The sequence below is a fragment of the Syngnathus floridae genome, chromosome 4, assembly GCF_059516105.1.
Source record: "Syngnathus floridae isolate MCC-2025c chromosome 4, RoL_Sflo_1.0, whole genome shotgun sequence".
NCBI lineage: Eukaryota > Metazoa > Chordata > Actinopteri > Syngnathiformes > Syngnathidae > Syngnathus > Syngnathus floridae.
In genome coordinates, this window is record NC_142416.1 from 10,253,513 (window position 1) to 10,265,593 (window position 12,081).

At 37.7% G+C, this 12,081-nt stretch overlaps 1 protein-coding gene across 3 annotated transcripts in view; it reads left to right on the forward strand.

The window, feature by feature from the left end:
* dnah6 (dynein, axonemal, heavy chain 6) overlaps positions 1 to 11,840 on the forward strand; it is a 40,604-nt gene extending 28,764 nt beyond the window's left edge. For all 3 annotated transcript variants that reach the window (XM_088373670.1, XM_088373671.1, XM_088373672.1), the window contains 18 exons: positions 374 to 553; positions 671 to 904; positions 3,545 to 3,680; positions 3,771 to 3,943; positions 4,732 to 4,922; positions 5,626 to 5,786; positions 5,992 to 6,080; positions 6,309 to 6,455; positions 6,536 to 6,674; positions 7,166 to 7,285; positions 7,768 to 7,889; positions 8,212 to 8,341; positions 8,473 to 8,600; positions 8,849 to 9,034; positions 9,870 to 9,942; positions 10,208 to 10,359; positions 11,324 to 11,546; positions 11,638 to 11,840. In XM_088373670.1, coding sequence (XP_088229796.1) covers positions 374 to 553; positions 671 to 904; positions 3,545 to 3,680; positions 3,771 to 3,943; positions 4,732 to 4,922; positions 5,626 to 5,786; positions 5,992 to 6,080; positions 6,309 to 6,455; positions 6,536 to 6,674; positions 7,166 to 7,285; positions 7,768 to 7,889; positions 8,212 to 8,341; positions 8,473 to 8,600; positions 8,849 to 9,034; positions 9,870 to 9,942; positions 10,208 to 10,359; positions 11,324 to 11,546; positions 11,638 to 11,741 — 2,688 coding nt within the window. In that variant the 3' untranslated portion in view covers positions 11,742 to 11,840. The remainder of the gene's footprint in view (positions 1 to 373; positions 554 to 670; positions 905 to 3,544; positions 3,681 to 3,770; positions 3,944 to 4,731; positions 4,923 to 5,625; positions 5,787 to 5,991; positions 6,081 to 6,308; positions 6,456 to 6,535; positions 6,675 to 7,165; positions 7,286 to 7,767; positions 7,890 to 8,211; positions 8,342 to 8,472; positions 8,601 to 8,848; positions 9,035 to 9,869; positions 9,943 to 10,207; positions 10,360 to 11,323; positions 11,547 to 11,637) is intronic.
* Positions 11,841 to 12,081: the final 241 nt, after the last annotated feature.

Consider the following 12,081-nt stretch of genomic DNA (forward strand, 5'->3'; position numbering starts at 1 on the left):
AACATTTGGATTTGATTTGATTTCATTTGATTTGCCTAGCTGTTTTATTACTAGCGATGCTGAAAAAGTTTGTTTCAAATTCTGAATAAAGCCAAATAAAATCTGAAATTGACTCCAGCATGCACAAGACCCCCATGGGGACAAGCGGCACAGAAAATGGATGGATGAACGGGTGCTTGATCTTTTGTCAAACTCATTTTTTGATGCCAAAACCAAATTTTGAAGTTGCAGATATAGAGGAATTAGCCACACGTTTCAATGTAGCATATACTATGTATGTGCGCATTTGCGTGCTTCTCCAAATCTTCAATGTTACTGTGTTATTATTCTAATCCACCATTTTTTTTTTTTTATGTTTTTCAATCTTGTTCAGGTGACATCAGCAGCTATAAAACAACGACTGGAGGAGGCAGAGGCCACCGAGCTCATGATTAATAATGCAAGGGAGGGTTACAGATCTGTAGCCACCCGAGGCTCAGTCCTGTTCTTTGTCGTTGCCAGCCTCTCTGAGATTGACCCAATGTACCAGTTCTCACTCAAGTACTTTAAACAAGTGAGAAAGACTGCATTTGCTGTATATTAAAGCCATGGGAAAAAATGGGATTTATATATCATGAGGACCACATAAATATTGTATATAATATTTGTCTCTTTATCTGGCCAACTGCAGCTCTTCAACACCACCATTGAGACATCTGAAAAAAGTGACGTGTTGGAGGAGCGTCTCCAGATCCTACTGGACCAAATCTTACTCAACTCCTACATCAATGTTTCCCGGGGTCTGTTTGAGCAGCACAAACTCATCTACAGCTTCATGTTGTGTGTTGAGATCCTGAAGCACCGTGGTGAAATCTCAGAGGCGGAGTGGCAGAATTTCATTAGGTCGACTGCAGGCATGGAAAAGGTGAGCTTGGAAGCATTACACTTCAAATAGCTTGTTGAAAAACCTCCTGCAATTTTAGGGTAAAATAAATACGTTGAATCGTGTCATGTGTCATCTGTGACAAGAACAAAAGGCCAGTGAGGAAAATAAATTAAGGCATTCTGTGGAGTGTGCAGCGATAGAGGTCCATTCTCTAATGGGTGGTTAATGAGAAAAGATTTTCATCTAATTTGGTTACCATGTATTCTCACAAAGAGAAGAAAATAAAACTTGTTTTTTTCCAAATTCTCTCAATAACAAGAAATCTTTATATCGTCCCACGCTGATGCTTTAATTAAGTTTTTATTTGTCTCAAAACTACATTTAGCTTCTCTGCCTCGGCAGCTTTGTTGGCTGCAGACTTAAGGCAAACCTGTAAGGAGGAAGAATAATATTTGGGTTTTATAATCAAAAATGCACTCCTAATTCCAATCGATGTAATATACTCACATAAGGAAATAAAATTAAAGCTTTTCAGATTTTCTGAATACAATTTCCTGTTTTAGAGAGATCAACTGAAATGTGACTCAGTTTTCCTGGAATCCTAGAGCTAAAGCTAGATTAGTTTGTAGATTAGATTAGAACACTGCAGGCATGGGGAGGTAGAGATGGTGTTGGAGCTCTGTGCCGATGATCTTCCCAGCTGTTTTAATGAGCCGCTGGATGCGTTCCTCCCAAGCATTCATGCAGTTGGAGAACCACACAACCGCATAATACAATATGACTACACTCTCCTAATTGCGCAACAGTAGAAAATTACTGCCATCTTGTTTTCTAAATTTGGACACTGTTTATGTAACTGGCACAGTCTTGTGACAATGTTTGCATTAATCTCAGAGGAACACTCCTCTGACACCCACTGACTCACATTGATGCTTTCCTGCTCATGAGGGAAATGATTTGCTGATCAGACATCCAAAAGTCTAAAACTATATCTTTTTGATGTTCAGTTAAGATCATGCACCTGATCTGCCATGCCATTTGGTCCTGTAGTTTTGGTGCAATTGACATCATGCAAGCAGAATATGACCTCGTGGGAATGGGCGTGGCATTTTCAGTTAATAGGTGCTGCAGCTGGCCTTGTTCTCTGTCAAACTGGGAATCAAACTCATTCGACTCGTCCTTCTCCCCTTCTGGATGTGATCCTTGTGTTCTCTGATATGGCCTTCATGCCATTGCTCCTTTTTGTGTTGTTGAAGCACATGGTGCCTTTTGATTTTGTAGATATATGCCTCTTGTCAACTGCTCAGACTTCTCTGGTGGATAACATGACAAATGCATTTGCTCTGATAATAAGGAGCACTAGAGGGAATTTGAATTTACAAATAAATTGATTTGCTGTCAGTCACAAGTGCTAACTATTTTGCTGGTTGGAGAATCTTTCATGAATCTGATCAAAAGTCCCCCTGCAAGTAAAAGCTTCTGTGGCCACCCCTAGAATTTTAAAAGGGTGCATTTCCATGGTCATTTGGTCTCTAGTGAAACCCATCATCTACCCATCATGTACGTACTTGCAGCCTGTGAGTAGAACCACAGAGTAGCTTGTAAAAGGTACTCTTGACTTGATGGACCAGTTTGGACACATTTGTGGCCTGCGAATGGAAGTATTGCATTCGTATGCACATATTAGTCAACGATAACTGGTCTGAGGAGACGGGGTGACTGGTGGCTTTATTATTATCCTAATAGTGTATTTCCTCTTCTGTTTCTCACTTCTGTGTCCCATTGTCTTCTATATACATCCGTCAACGTCACTTCTTCTGCGATATACCGTAATCGCTCCGGAGTATAAGTCGCACCAGCCATAAAATGCCCCAAAAAGTGAAAAAAAATATATAAGTCGCTCCGGAGTATAAATCACATTTTGGGGGGCAATTTATTCCACAAAATCCCACACCAAGAACAGTCATGAACGAGCAACAACAGGCTAAACGATAGCAACAACAGGCTAAACGATAGGTATGCTAATGTGACAAACACAAACAAAGAGCTGAGAACGGGCCTGACGTAACATATAGAGTTATTAAAGACAACTATTCCATAAATAATATGTTTATAAAACCATCTGTCACTCCAATTCATTAAATTCATCGATCGTTCGATACGATAGCAACAACAGGCTAAATGATAGGTATGCTAACGTGACAAACACAAACGAAGAGCTGAGAATGGGCCTGACATAACATATAGAGTTATTAAAGAGAACTATTACATAAATAATAAATAAACAAATAACATAATAAATATAAGAGGAGAAAAAATGGAGCAAGTGTGCATACAGCAGACAGTGGACTTGGATATGGCGCTTTAAAGTGTTAATTGCTTTATTTGATTTTTTCTCTATGTTTTATGTTTTAATATGTTCAAGATAACGATATAAAAGCATGTGAAGTGATCAACTATACTAAAAATAACATGTGAAGTGGTCAACTATACTTGTAAGTAAGTGATGTGTAAATGATCAAGTAAAAATTTGTGAAAAAAAAACATATATAAGTTGCCCCCCCGCCCAAACTATGAAAAAAACGCGACTTATAGTCCGAAAATTACGGTAGGTGGTATTTATGTATGTGGATGTTGATAGTCAGACAATCTAATTATCCCTGGTTTCATATCTCATAGGAATATCCAGAGCAACCAGATGTCCCATGGCTAAATGAGTATTACTGGGAGACAAGTTGTGAATTGGAGGATTCACTGCCATGCTTCAAGGGCATCTCCAAAGAAATCATTGCTACACACATCCATGTTCAGCTCGGTAAAGTTGCACCCCATCTCTGATCAGTACTACGTTTATTTCGTATGAAACGATTTTCAGTCTTAACTAGTCCCTTTTACCTATATTTAGGAAGTTTTGAGACATCTTTTAATCCAGAAAATTGGGAGGGCTATGTCTCAGAGTTGCCCCCTCTTGATACATCAGAAGAGGGAAAGCAAAAAGGTGGAATCCGAGGCCACTGGAATGAAAGACTGACTTCTTTTCAGAAGTTAGTTCTTATCAAGAGCTTCATGGAAGAGAAGGTAGGTTAGAATCATCAGTATATAATTATTAAGGAAATTTGACATCACTTTCTTTACAACCGTTACTAGTTTGAGTTCTCAATTGTCACGGATGCTGATACCAAATACCAATATCACTTGGACTTTTGATACATAAAATGTGCCCCCAAAAACAGTAACAAAGAATTAAGTATATATCACAATGTGTGATCAAAATATCACAAATTTACTTCAAATTAAATTAAATTAATATCTCATTCATTTATAATTTATAGTTCCTCATCGTAAAATGGCCTCAAGAGGGCTGTCGCGAGTACCAATACGTTGAAATCAGGTTGGTATTGGTACTCGCCCATTCGTAATAATCGTGACAGTATCGTACAGTGTAATTCATGTCTAGTGTCACTGGAGAGACGTTTCAGCCCTTCAAATGACACAATCAGCTTTTCAAAGTACCTACTTTTTATCTTCCACTACTATGAGACTTTCAAAACAGCCATGAGAAATGTAAACCGTATTCTGTATGTGTGGTCTTAATGATCCTCAAAATGTACCATCCTTAGCAACAATAAAAACTGTTGATTACAAGAACAAGACAAGGCTTATCTGAAAGCTGTTTTGTTCTTCTCAGTCAATTTCTGTTGTTGCACACAATTAAGTTTTATTTGTCAACCACTGAATGGACTGCAGTATCTTGAGTTTCATCCACACGAGCTTTCATCCTTATCCAGTTGATAATTTGAGGCTCAGCTACCAAACCAATATCAAGATTGAATATTGTGTAATTTGTATCGTTCTTCCTTGTCCAGGTTGTTTTTGCAGCGACAGAATTTGTAATTGTCAGCTTGGGAAAGCAGTTTGTGGAAAACCCTCCAATTGATTTGGCTAATCTTTATAATGACATGTCCCCATCTACGCCACTGGTTTTCATCCTCAGCACCGGATCAGACCCTATGGGTGCCTTCCAGCGTTTTGCAAAAGAGAGGGGTTGTCTTGAAAGGTAATATCATGTACAAAGGTGGTGTAATTAGATCTTCCATGTGACTCTCACGAGTAACAATGTCATACATTTGTCTGCTGCATTTCACTTAAATGCAAACATTAATGTCCATGTAGAAAATGCTGTGTAAGAAAAACATCAAGCTACTTGGAGATGGCCTAATAGCCTTTGTCTTCATGCTTATTTATTATTTTCTTTCTCATCTCCTGAGACAACTCCTTCACTTCTGGTCCATGTTGAGTGTGGCACAGTCTTGTAACTTCTCTTGCCATGTCACTAAACGGCACATTTACTACTTACTACCCTTTTAATTGGCCGACTGGCGGGTTACATGTTTGAAGACACACCTCGGTTGAACATAGCTTTTAGTCTTTTAATGTTTTCCAGGGGTACCATCATTTTTGTTCAGGCGTATTTCAAGAGTTTGTTTTTTAAATAATTCTGTTGAACCACAATTCAAAATAAATGTTAAATTTTAATTGCATTTTCATTTATTATTAAGTCAAATTATTTATTTCTGTGCCAACTGTGGAGGGCTTTCTGTCATTAATAGAGGGCCACCAACAATATTCTCTGCATGTAAAACCAGTCACACCAATTACTTTACAGGGTTTTTAGGATGTGATACAATAAAGATTATTTTGAAATAATATATAGTATATACAACCATGTATTAAAGTAATATTTTTTCTCTAACTATCAGGGTTGAGTCCATTTCATTGGGTCAAGGACAGGGGCCAATAGCAGAGAAAATGATTAAAACAGCATTAGAAGATGGAGGCTGGGTTTTCCTGCAAAACTGTCATTTAGCAGTCTCTTGGATGCTCGCTATGGAGGAGATCATTAAGACCTTTGCTGAGCCCGGTTTGTGTAACACACTATCACACACACACCCTCTTCAACTTATATTATTTTACCTTGCTCTCTTATACCATTTGGCCATGTATGTAACATTCACCCTCTTTCCTTTTACTTCTCTTAGCCATGGGATAAAATATCAGAACTCTTGCCACACTTATTTTATTTTTCTTGTGGTGTATGTTGAGTGAGGCATTCTTTTACTACACAGACACGTCAATCCATGAGAACTTCCGTTTGTTTCTCAGTTCCATGCCTACCAAAGTGTTTCCGGTTACAGTGCTACAAAACTCTGTCAAGGTAAACATCACTTGAATATTAAGTGTATTAGAGAGAAAATTAAAGTGGAATACAATAACTTAATCCCATTTTGATTTAAGAGTGTTAATAGTTGCCACTTATTCCTACTGCATATTGTCTCTTTCTTTATGGTTGCATTGTAATGATGAGACAAAACAAATAATTATTAGGAAACAAATATTTATTATGTAATTATTGATACTGTTTGCTTGTGTTTTATTCTTCAAGGTGACAAATGAACCTCCTAAAGGTCTGCGGGCCAACATTCGTCGGGCCTTTACCGAGATTTCTAACGATTTCTTTGAAGACCACTTGCTGGGGCTGGACTGGAAGAAGATGGTCTTTGGAATCTGCTTTTTCCATGCAGTCATTCAGGTTCAAAAACAGCAATGAGGATGTATTTTCGTAATTTGCTCTCTGTTGTATGCCGTTGACCTCGTTCATATGCACTTAAGGAGCGCAAAAAGTTTGGTCCTCTTGGTTGGAACATTCCTTATGAGTTCAGTGACAGTGACAGGGAGTGTGCTCTGCTCAACCTGAACCTCTACTGCCAAAGTACCACTATTCCCTGGGATGCTCTCACATACATCACGAGTAGGTGAACCCTAATATATGACTGCTTCACAAGTAGTGTTTCAAAGGTTTGACTCTGAAATATCCAACTTGATTGCTGCAATGTGATCATTGTTGGATTTATTTTCACATGTCCACCTGAACCACCAGTCAGTATATGACCTTAATTAATGAAACTATATCAAGGCAATTATAATTAATGTTTTATATTAATTAAATAAGTCACTGATGTTGTTCACTCACTGCACAGCATTGGCTGAGGTCCCACTCAGTGACATGAATGTTAATGTCTGTCTCTGCACATTATTGCCTGGCGACCAGTCCAGGGTATAGTTCCCATCCCCGTTAGAATAAGTGGCACAGAGATTGGATGATATCATAAATATGCTAATATTCTACATGCACCAAAGGAATCATTTCAAAATAATCCAGCATGATCCTTCTCATGATCCATACTGAGCCTTCTCTTGCTTGAAGAAGCAAACTGGTCAAATGTGAGTGTGTATCCCCAGGTGAGATTACATATGGAGGCAGAGTGACAGATGTCTGGGACCAACGCTGCCTCAGGACAGTCCTAAAAGGATTCTTTTCTCCTAAAACTCTGGGCCCGTGCTACGCCTACTCTGCATCAGGTACTTCTTAAATATCCATTTGGCCTGTGACGGTTCACACTTAGTAAAATCGTGTGCACATACATTATTTAGTTGTGTCTGAAATAACATCAGTGTGTTTAAAAATGTGAGTAAAACTCAAAATCCTTATAGTGCTTTTTATTTCAATGCATCATAAAAGATGCACATTATATTCAAAATCTAACTTTGAGAAAATATATTGATTGTTTTAAATTACACTACAGATCACAACGAAAAATTAATATTGGATAGCAGTTTATCCAACCACAGCTTCCATGGCGTTAACTAACTTCTTGCACGATAACACGTATTCCTGATGATGATGCGGTATGATGGTCTGTTGATAATGAACCTACTGTTGAATGATTTTGCCATAAAGCAGTACAATTTATACCAAAACGGGGATTGATTTTTTTCAGAGTCATGTTGAACTATTTTAAACACAACTGTATGCTACGTTAATAATTTCTCCTGCTCATTAGGTATCTACTATCCCCCTGCATTGGACTCAATGGATTTATATATAGAGTACATTGAGAATCTTCCCATCATTGACGACCCTGAGGTCTTTGGCATGCATGAAAATGCTAACCTGGCCTTCCAGGTATGGAGCTTTCAGCTATAAAACAAAGGACACAAGTAGCAATTGTCCCAGTCATTGTGAAGTTATGTCATGGCCACTTAACTAACCATTAACATTTTTGTTGTACATATCCAATAGTTAATTTAGTATACCTGTTGTGTTTAATGGTATTTCAAATAAACAGTCATACTAATTTGAAAATCAAAAATTAAGAACAAATGAGCACATTCAAAACAGAATTTTCAATCTGTAATTGAAATGTACGTTAAATTAAAAGATAAACTATTAACAACTTTTGCTCAATTACCTCCTCCCTGTACTGTAAATGTGTTTGTCTCCACAGCGCCGAGAAACCATGATTCTGATCAACACCATTCTGGATGTTAATCCTCGCTCTTCAGCCCAACTCGGAGCCAAAAGCAATGACGAGATTGTGTGCGAGCTTGCTGACGCTATACTTGCTAAGCTACCTGGTACAAAGACACATTTGCCAATTAGTATTTTTCTGTAATGGTTAGAAAAGGCTTTAAGATGCCTTATTAATGCAAAGTTGTGTTTCCACGAACACAATACATGTCTGATATGTTTTTGTGTGTTTTTCAAGAGCGCCTTGACATGGACGAGGCGCTTGAGTCTCTTTTCGACAGAGACAATAACGGTCGTGTCAACTCCCTAACTACTGTGTTGGGCCAGGAGGCCGACAGATTCACCAAATTGGTCCGCTTACTCAGGGTGATGATGAGAATGATTTTTTTTCAGGAATCGTTTGAAAGTGGCAAATTAATTACCCGAAATGTAATTAACTTTATTTGATTTGCATCTCTATTTTTGCTTATGGAGCAGCCGTTCATAAATTGGAGGGATATGCTTTAATTGATGAAGGAATTTGGAAAAGTTTTAGGAATTAAGGAAATGAATTACCGATACATGTAATGTAAATCTGATCAAATACTTTTTTTGACATTTTTTTGTGTTTCCAGGTGTCTCTCGTAACTTTGCAGAAGGCCATTGGAGGTTTAGTGGTGATGTCCGAGGAGATGGACCGGATCTACACGAGCTTTGTTAACAACAATGTTCCTGCCCACTGGTCCAATGCATCCTACCCATCTCTAAAAGGCTTGGCTTCCTGGGTCAAAGACCTGTACCTCAGGATCTACTTTGTTGAGGTTTTTTTATGTCTTGATTCCAAGAGAGTATATTCTAACGCTTGGGTTTTGTTACAAGCATTATACACACACATTCTCAACACCTATGAACACTGCATTATGTGGCAGTGGTCATTTTAACAAAATTGAATTGGATTGAACAGTGCTGTAATCACAGCAGCCAAACACTTGTCGTCTTCGTCCCCAAGCAGTCTTGAATCCGCAAACCTCCACTTCCCAGATCAGATACTTCAGGACTAATGTGTTCCTGTCTCTTTTTTGGGAGAGAAAAAATATCAATTTTCCAAACCGCTTATTCTCACAACGATCGCGGGCATGCTGGAGCCTATCCCAGCTGTTTTAGGGCGGTAGGCTGGGGACACGCTGTGTGTGTGTGTGTGTGTGTGTGTGTGTGTGTGTGTGTGTGTGTGTGTGCGTGTGTGTGTGTGTGTGTGCGTGCGTGTGCGTGTGTGCGTGTGTGTGTGTGTGTGTGTGTTTGTGTATATATATGTATATATATATATATATATATATATATATATATATATATATATATATATATATATATATATATATATATATATATATAAACACACATTTATTTGATGAGAAAAGTCTCACATTTGAAAACGTCGCTTTCTTTTTACACAAAAATTTAATTGGAAGATCCAAGGAAGAAGATCATTTTGTAAAATAACTCGAGACTACATTTTACACATACTCTGTGCCAATTAAACCACTCTCGGTTTCTTTCATATGCAGGCAGATGGCTGAAATGCATGTACTGGTTCATATTGAGAACATTACATGAGTAATTTGAAAACAAGTTAATTTATCTATTTTTAACTCCTCTTAGACTTGGATCACACGGGGCCACCCCAAATCTTTTTGGATATCTGGATTCTTCTTCCCTCAGGGCTTTCTAACTGGTATGCCACTGCTACACTAAAAACATTTCCTTTAAATGCTTTAATATACCATGTCCATGATAGTAAGGCAAATCTCAAAACTGACAGAATATATTCGTTGTGGTATGGTTATTGATGCTATAAGTGTTGCGTTTGTAAAAAATAAATACAGTTTAAAAAGTATTCATAAAGACTGAAGAGTATTCTAAGGCCAACAAAAGAGTGTTTAATGGAAAGACACTTTTCAAGCTAACACGAATGTTCTCTCCTAACTGTTGACATGTAGCAGTCCTGCAGAATCACGCCCGACAGTACAATTTGCCCATCGATGAGCTGAACTTCCGCTTCAACGTGGTACCTGCGTACAGGGACCAGACCGCTGTGGCCGAGGCTCTACGCAATCTGAACAGCAACTCTGAACTCCCCATGGATTTGGAGGTACATTTTAAATTACCATATTTTCCAGATTATAAAACGCTACTTTTGCACAAGCTTTGAAACCTGCGCCTTATAGTCGTGCGGCTTTATTATGATTTTTATGATATTGTATAATTTGTGCATATTCTCTGCGGTTTATAGTAAAGTGCCTTATATATGGACAAAACTATATTTTCCGCTAATTTTAGCTGGTGCGTTTTATATTCGGATGCAGTTTATAGTCCAAAGATTACTGTATTTGTTTTTGGGGAATGTAAAAATCATGCTTCTATAAAATATCCGAATGAAATACTTGATTAAAAGTATTTGAGAGAAAATAACTTTCGTTAAAGTGAGCCATTTTTTACACTACATTACAATTTATTAGCATATTCAATAACATATGATGTTGATTAAAAGTATTCAATTATATGACATTTACTTAAGTATTGGAACTAAAAGTATGAAAAAGTGAGTGGTTAGAATTTCAGTTACAATAAATGATATTGTTCTGCAATTTTTGACTTCACATTCATATTTTATTGAATTGTTAGTGTATTTTATTTCATTTTATGGGTAGGGTATTTCAATATATTTTATTCACTGGCCATGCTGATTGGAAAAAAAAAGATTACTCACCACTCAGAGCTTCAATAGTTTCCTACTTTCACTCAAGTATACAGCGATCCCTCGTTTTTCGCGGGAGATGCGTTCCAGAATCACCCTGTTAAGTAAGCACATACATTTACGTAAATCCCAGTTCATGGTGGATGATACATTCTGGACATATCTGCAATATGTGGAAAATCTGAGCAGAGCAAAATTAAATACCAATGCAAATGCTTCCTTGTATAGCGATTTGACTAAAAAAAAAGAGCAGTTATTTGGAGGCTCCTGGTTTTGCCACTACACAATTTTATGAATGCATTATTGGATGAGTACTAAATACAACACAATTACCAAAGTTTCTTATTTGTGGATGCAGTTGCCAACGCCTGAGAACGGTGTGCTTGTACATGGCATGTTCATGGATGCGAGTCGCTGGGATGATGACAACATGGTGATTGAGGATTCGTTACCTCGAGTGATGAATGGCATTCTTCCAGTGGTGCACTTTGAGCCACAACAGAACTACGAGCCCGAGCTTGACCTTTACCATGCGCCACTGTACAAGACCTCTGCTAGGGCAGGAACTCTTTCCACCACAGGTGCATACTTCATACAAGTTCCTCACATGTAATGCCTGAAGTACACGTCAAAATTGATTTATTTCCATTCTTCACTTTTCTCTTTTTCTAGGACACTCAACTAATTTTGTTGTGACTGTAATGCTTCCATCAAACAAACCAAGCGACTATTGGATATCCAAAGCATCTGCTCTGTTGTGCCAATTGAATGACTGAGGTTTTTTTTCCTAATTTAGGGACACATTTTTTGAGCTTTAAATAAATGTAAGAAATGTAAGAAATACCACAATATAGTGTTTCAGTCATAGATTTCAATCATTGTCTCTCTTTCATTGATGTTCATTTTGGTACCAGGTAAAGGTATGAATGATCCAAAAACAGTTTTCCGTTGAAGACGTACTTTTCAAGTAAATGCTTGTGAGTCGTACATCTTGATCCTTTCCCCACACATTGAATTAGTTTACTCAAGCTATCCAGTCACTATTTGTGGAAAGCTGCTGGATATATATATGCTTGATTTATGTATGCAAGATTTAGAGTAATATGTTTTGCCTCA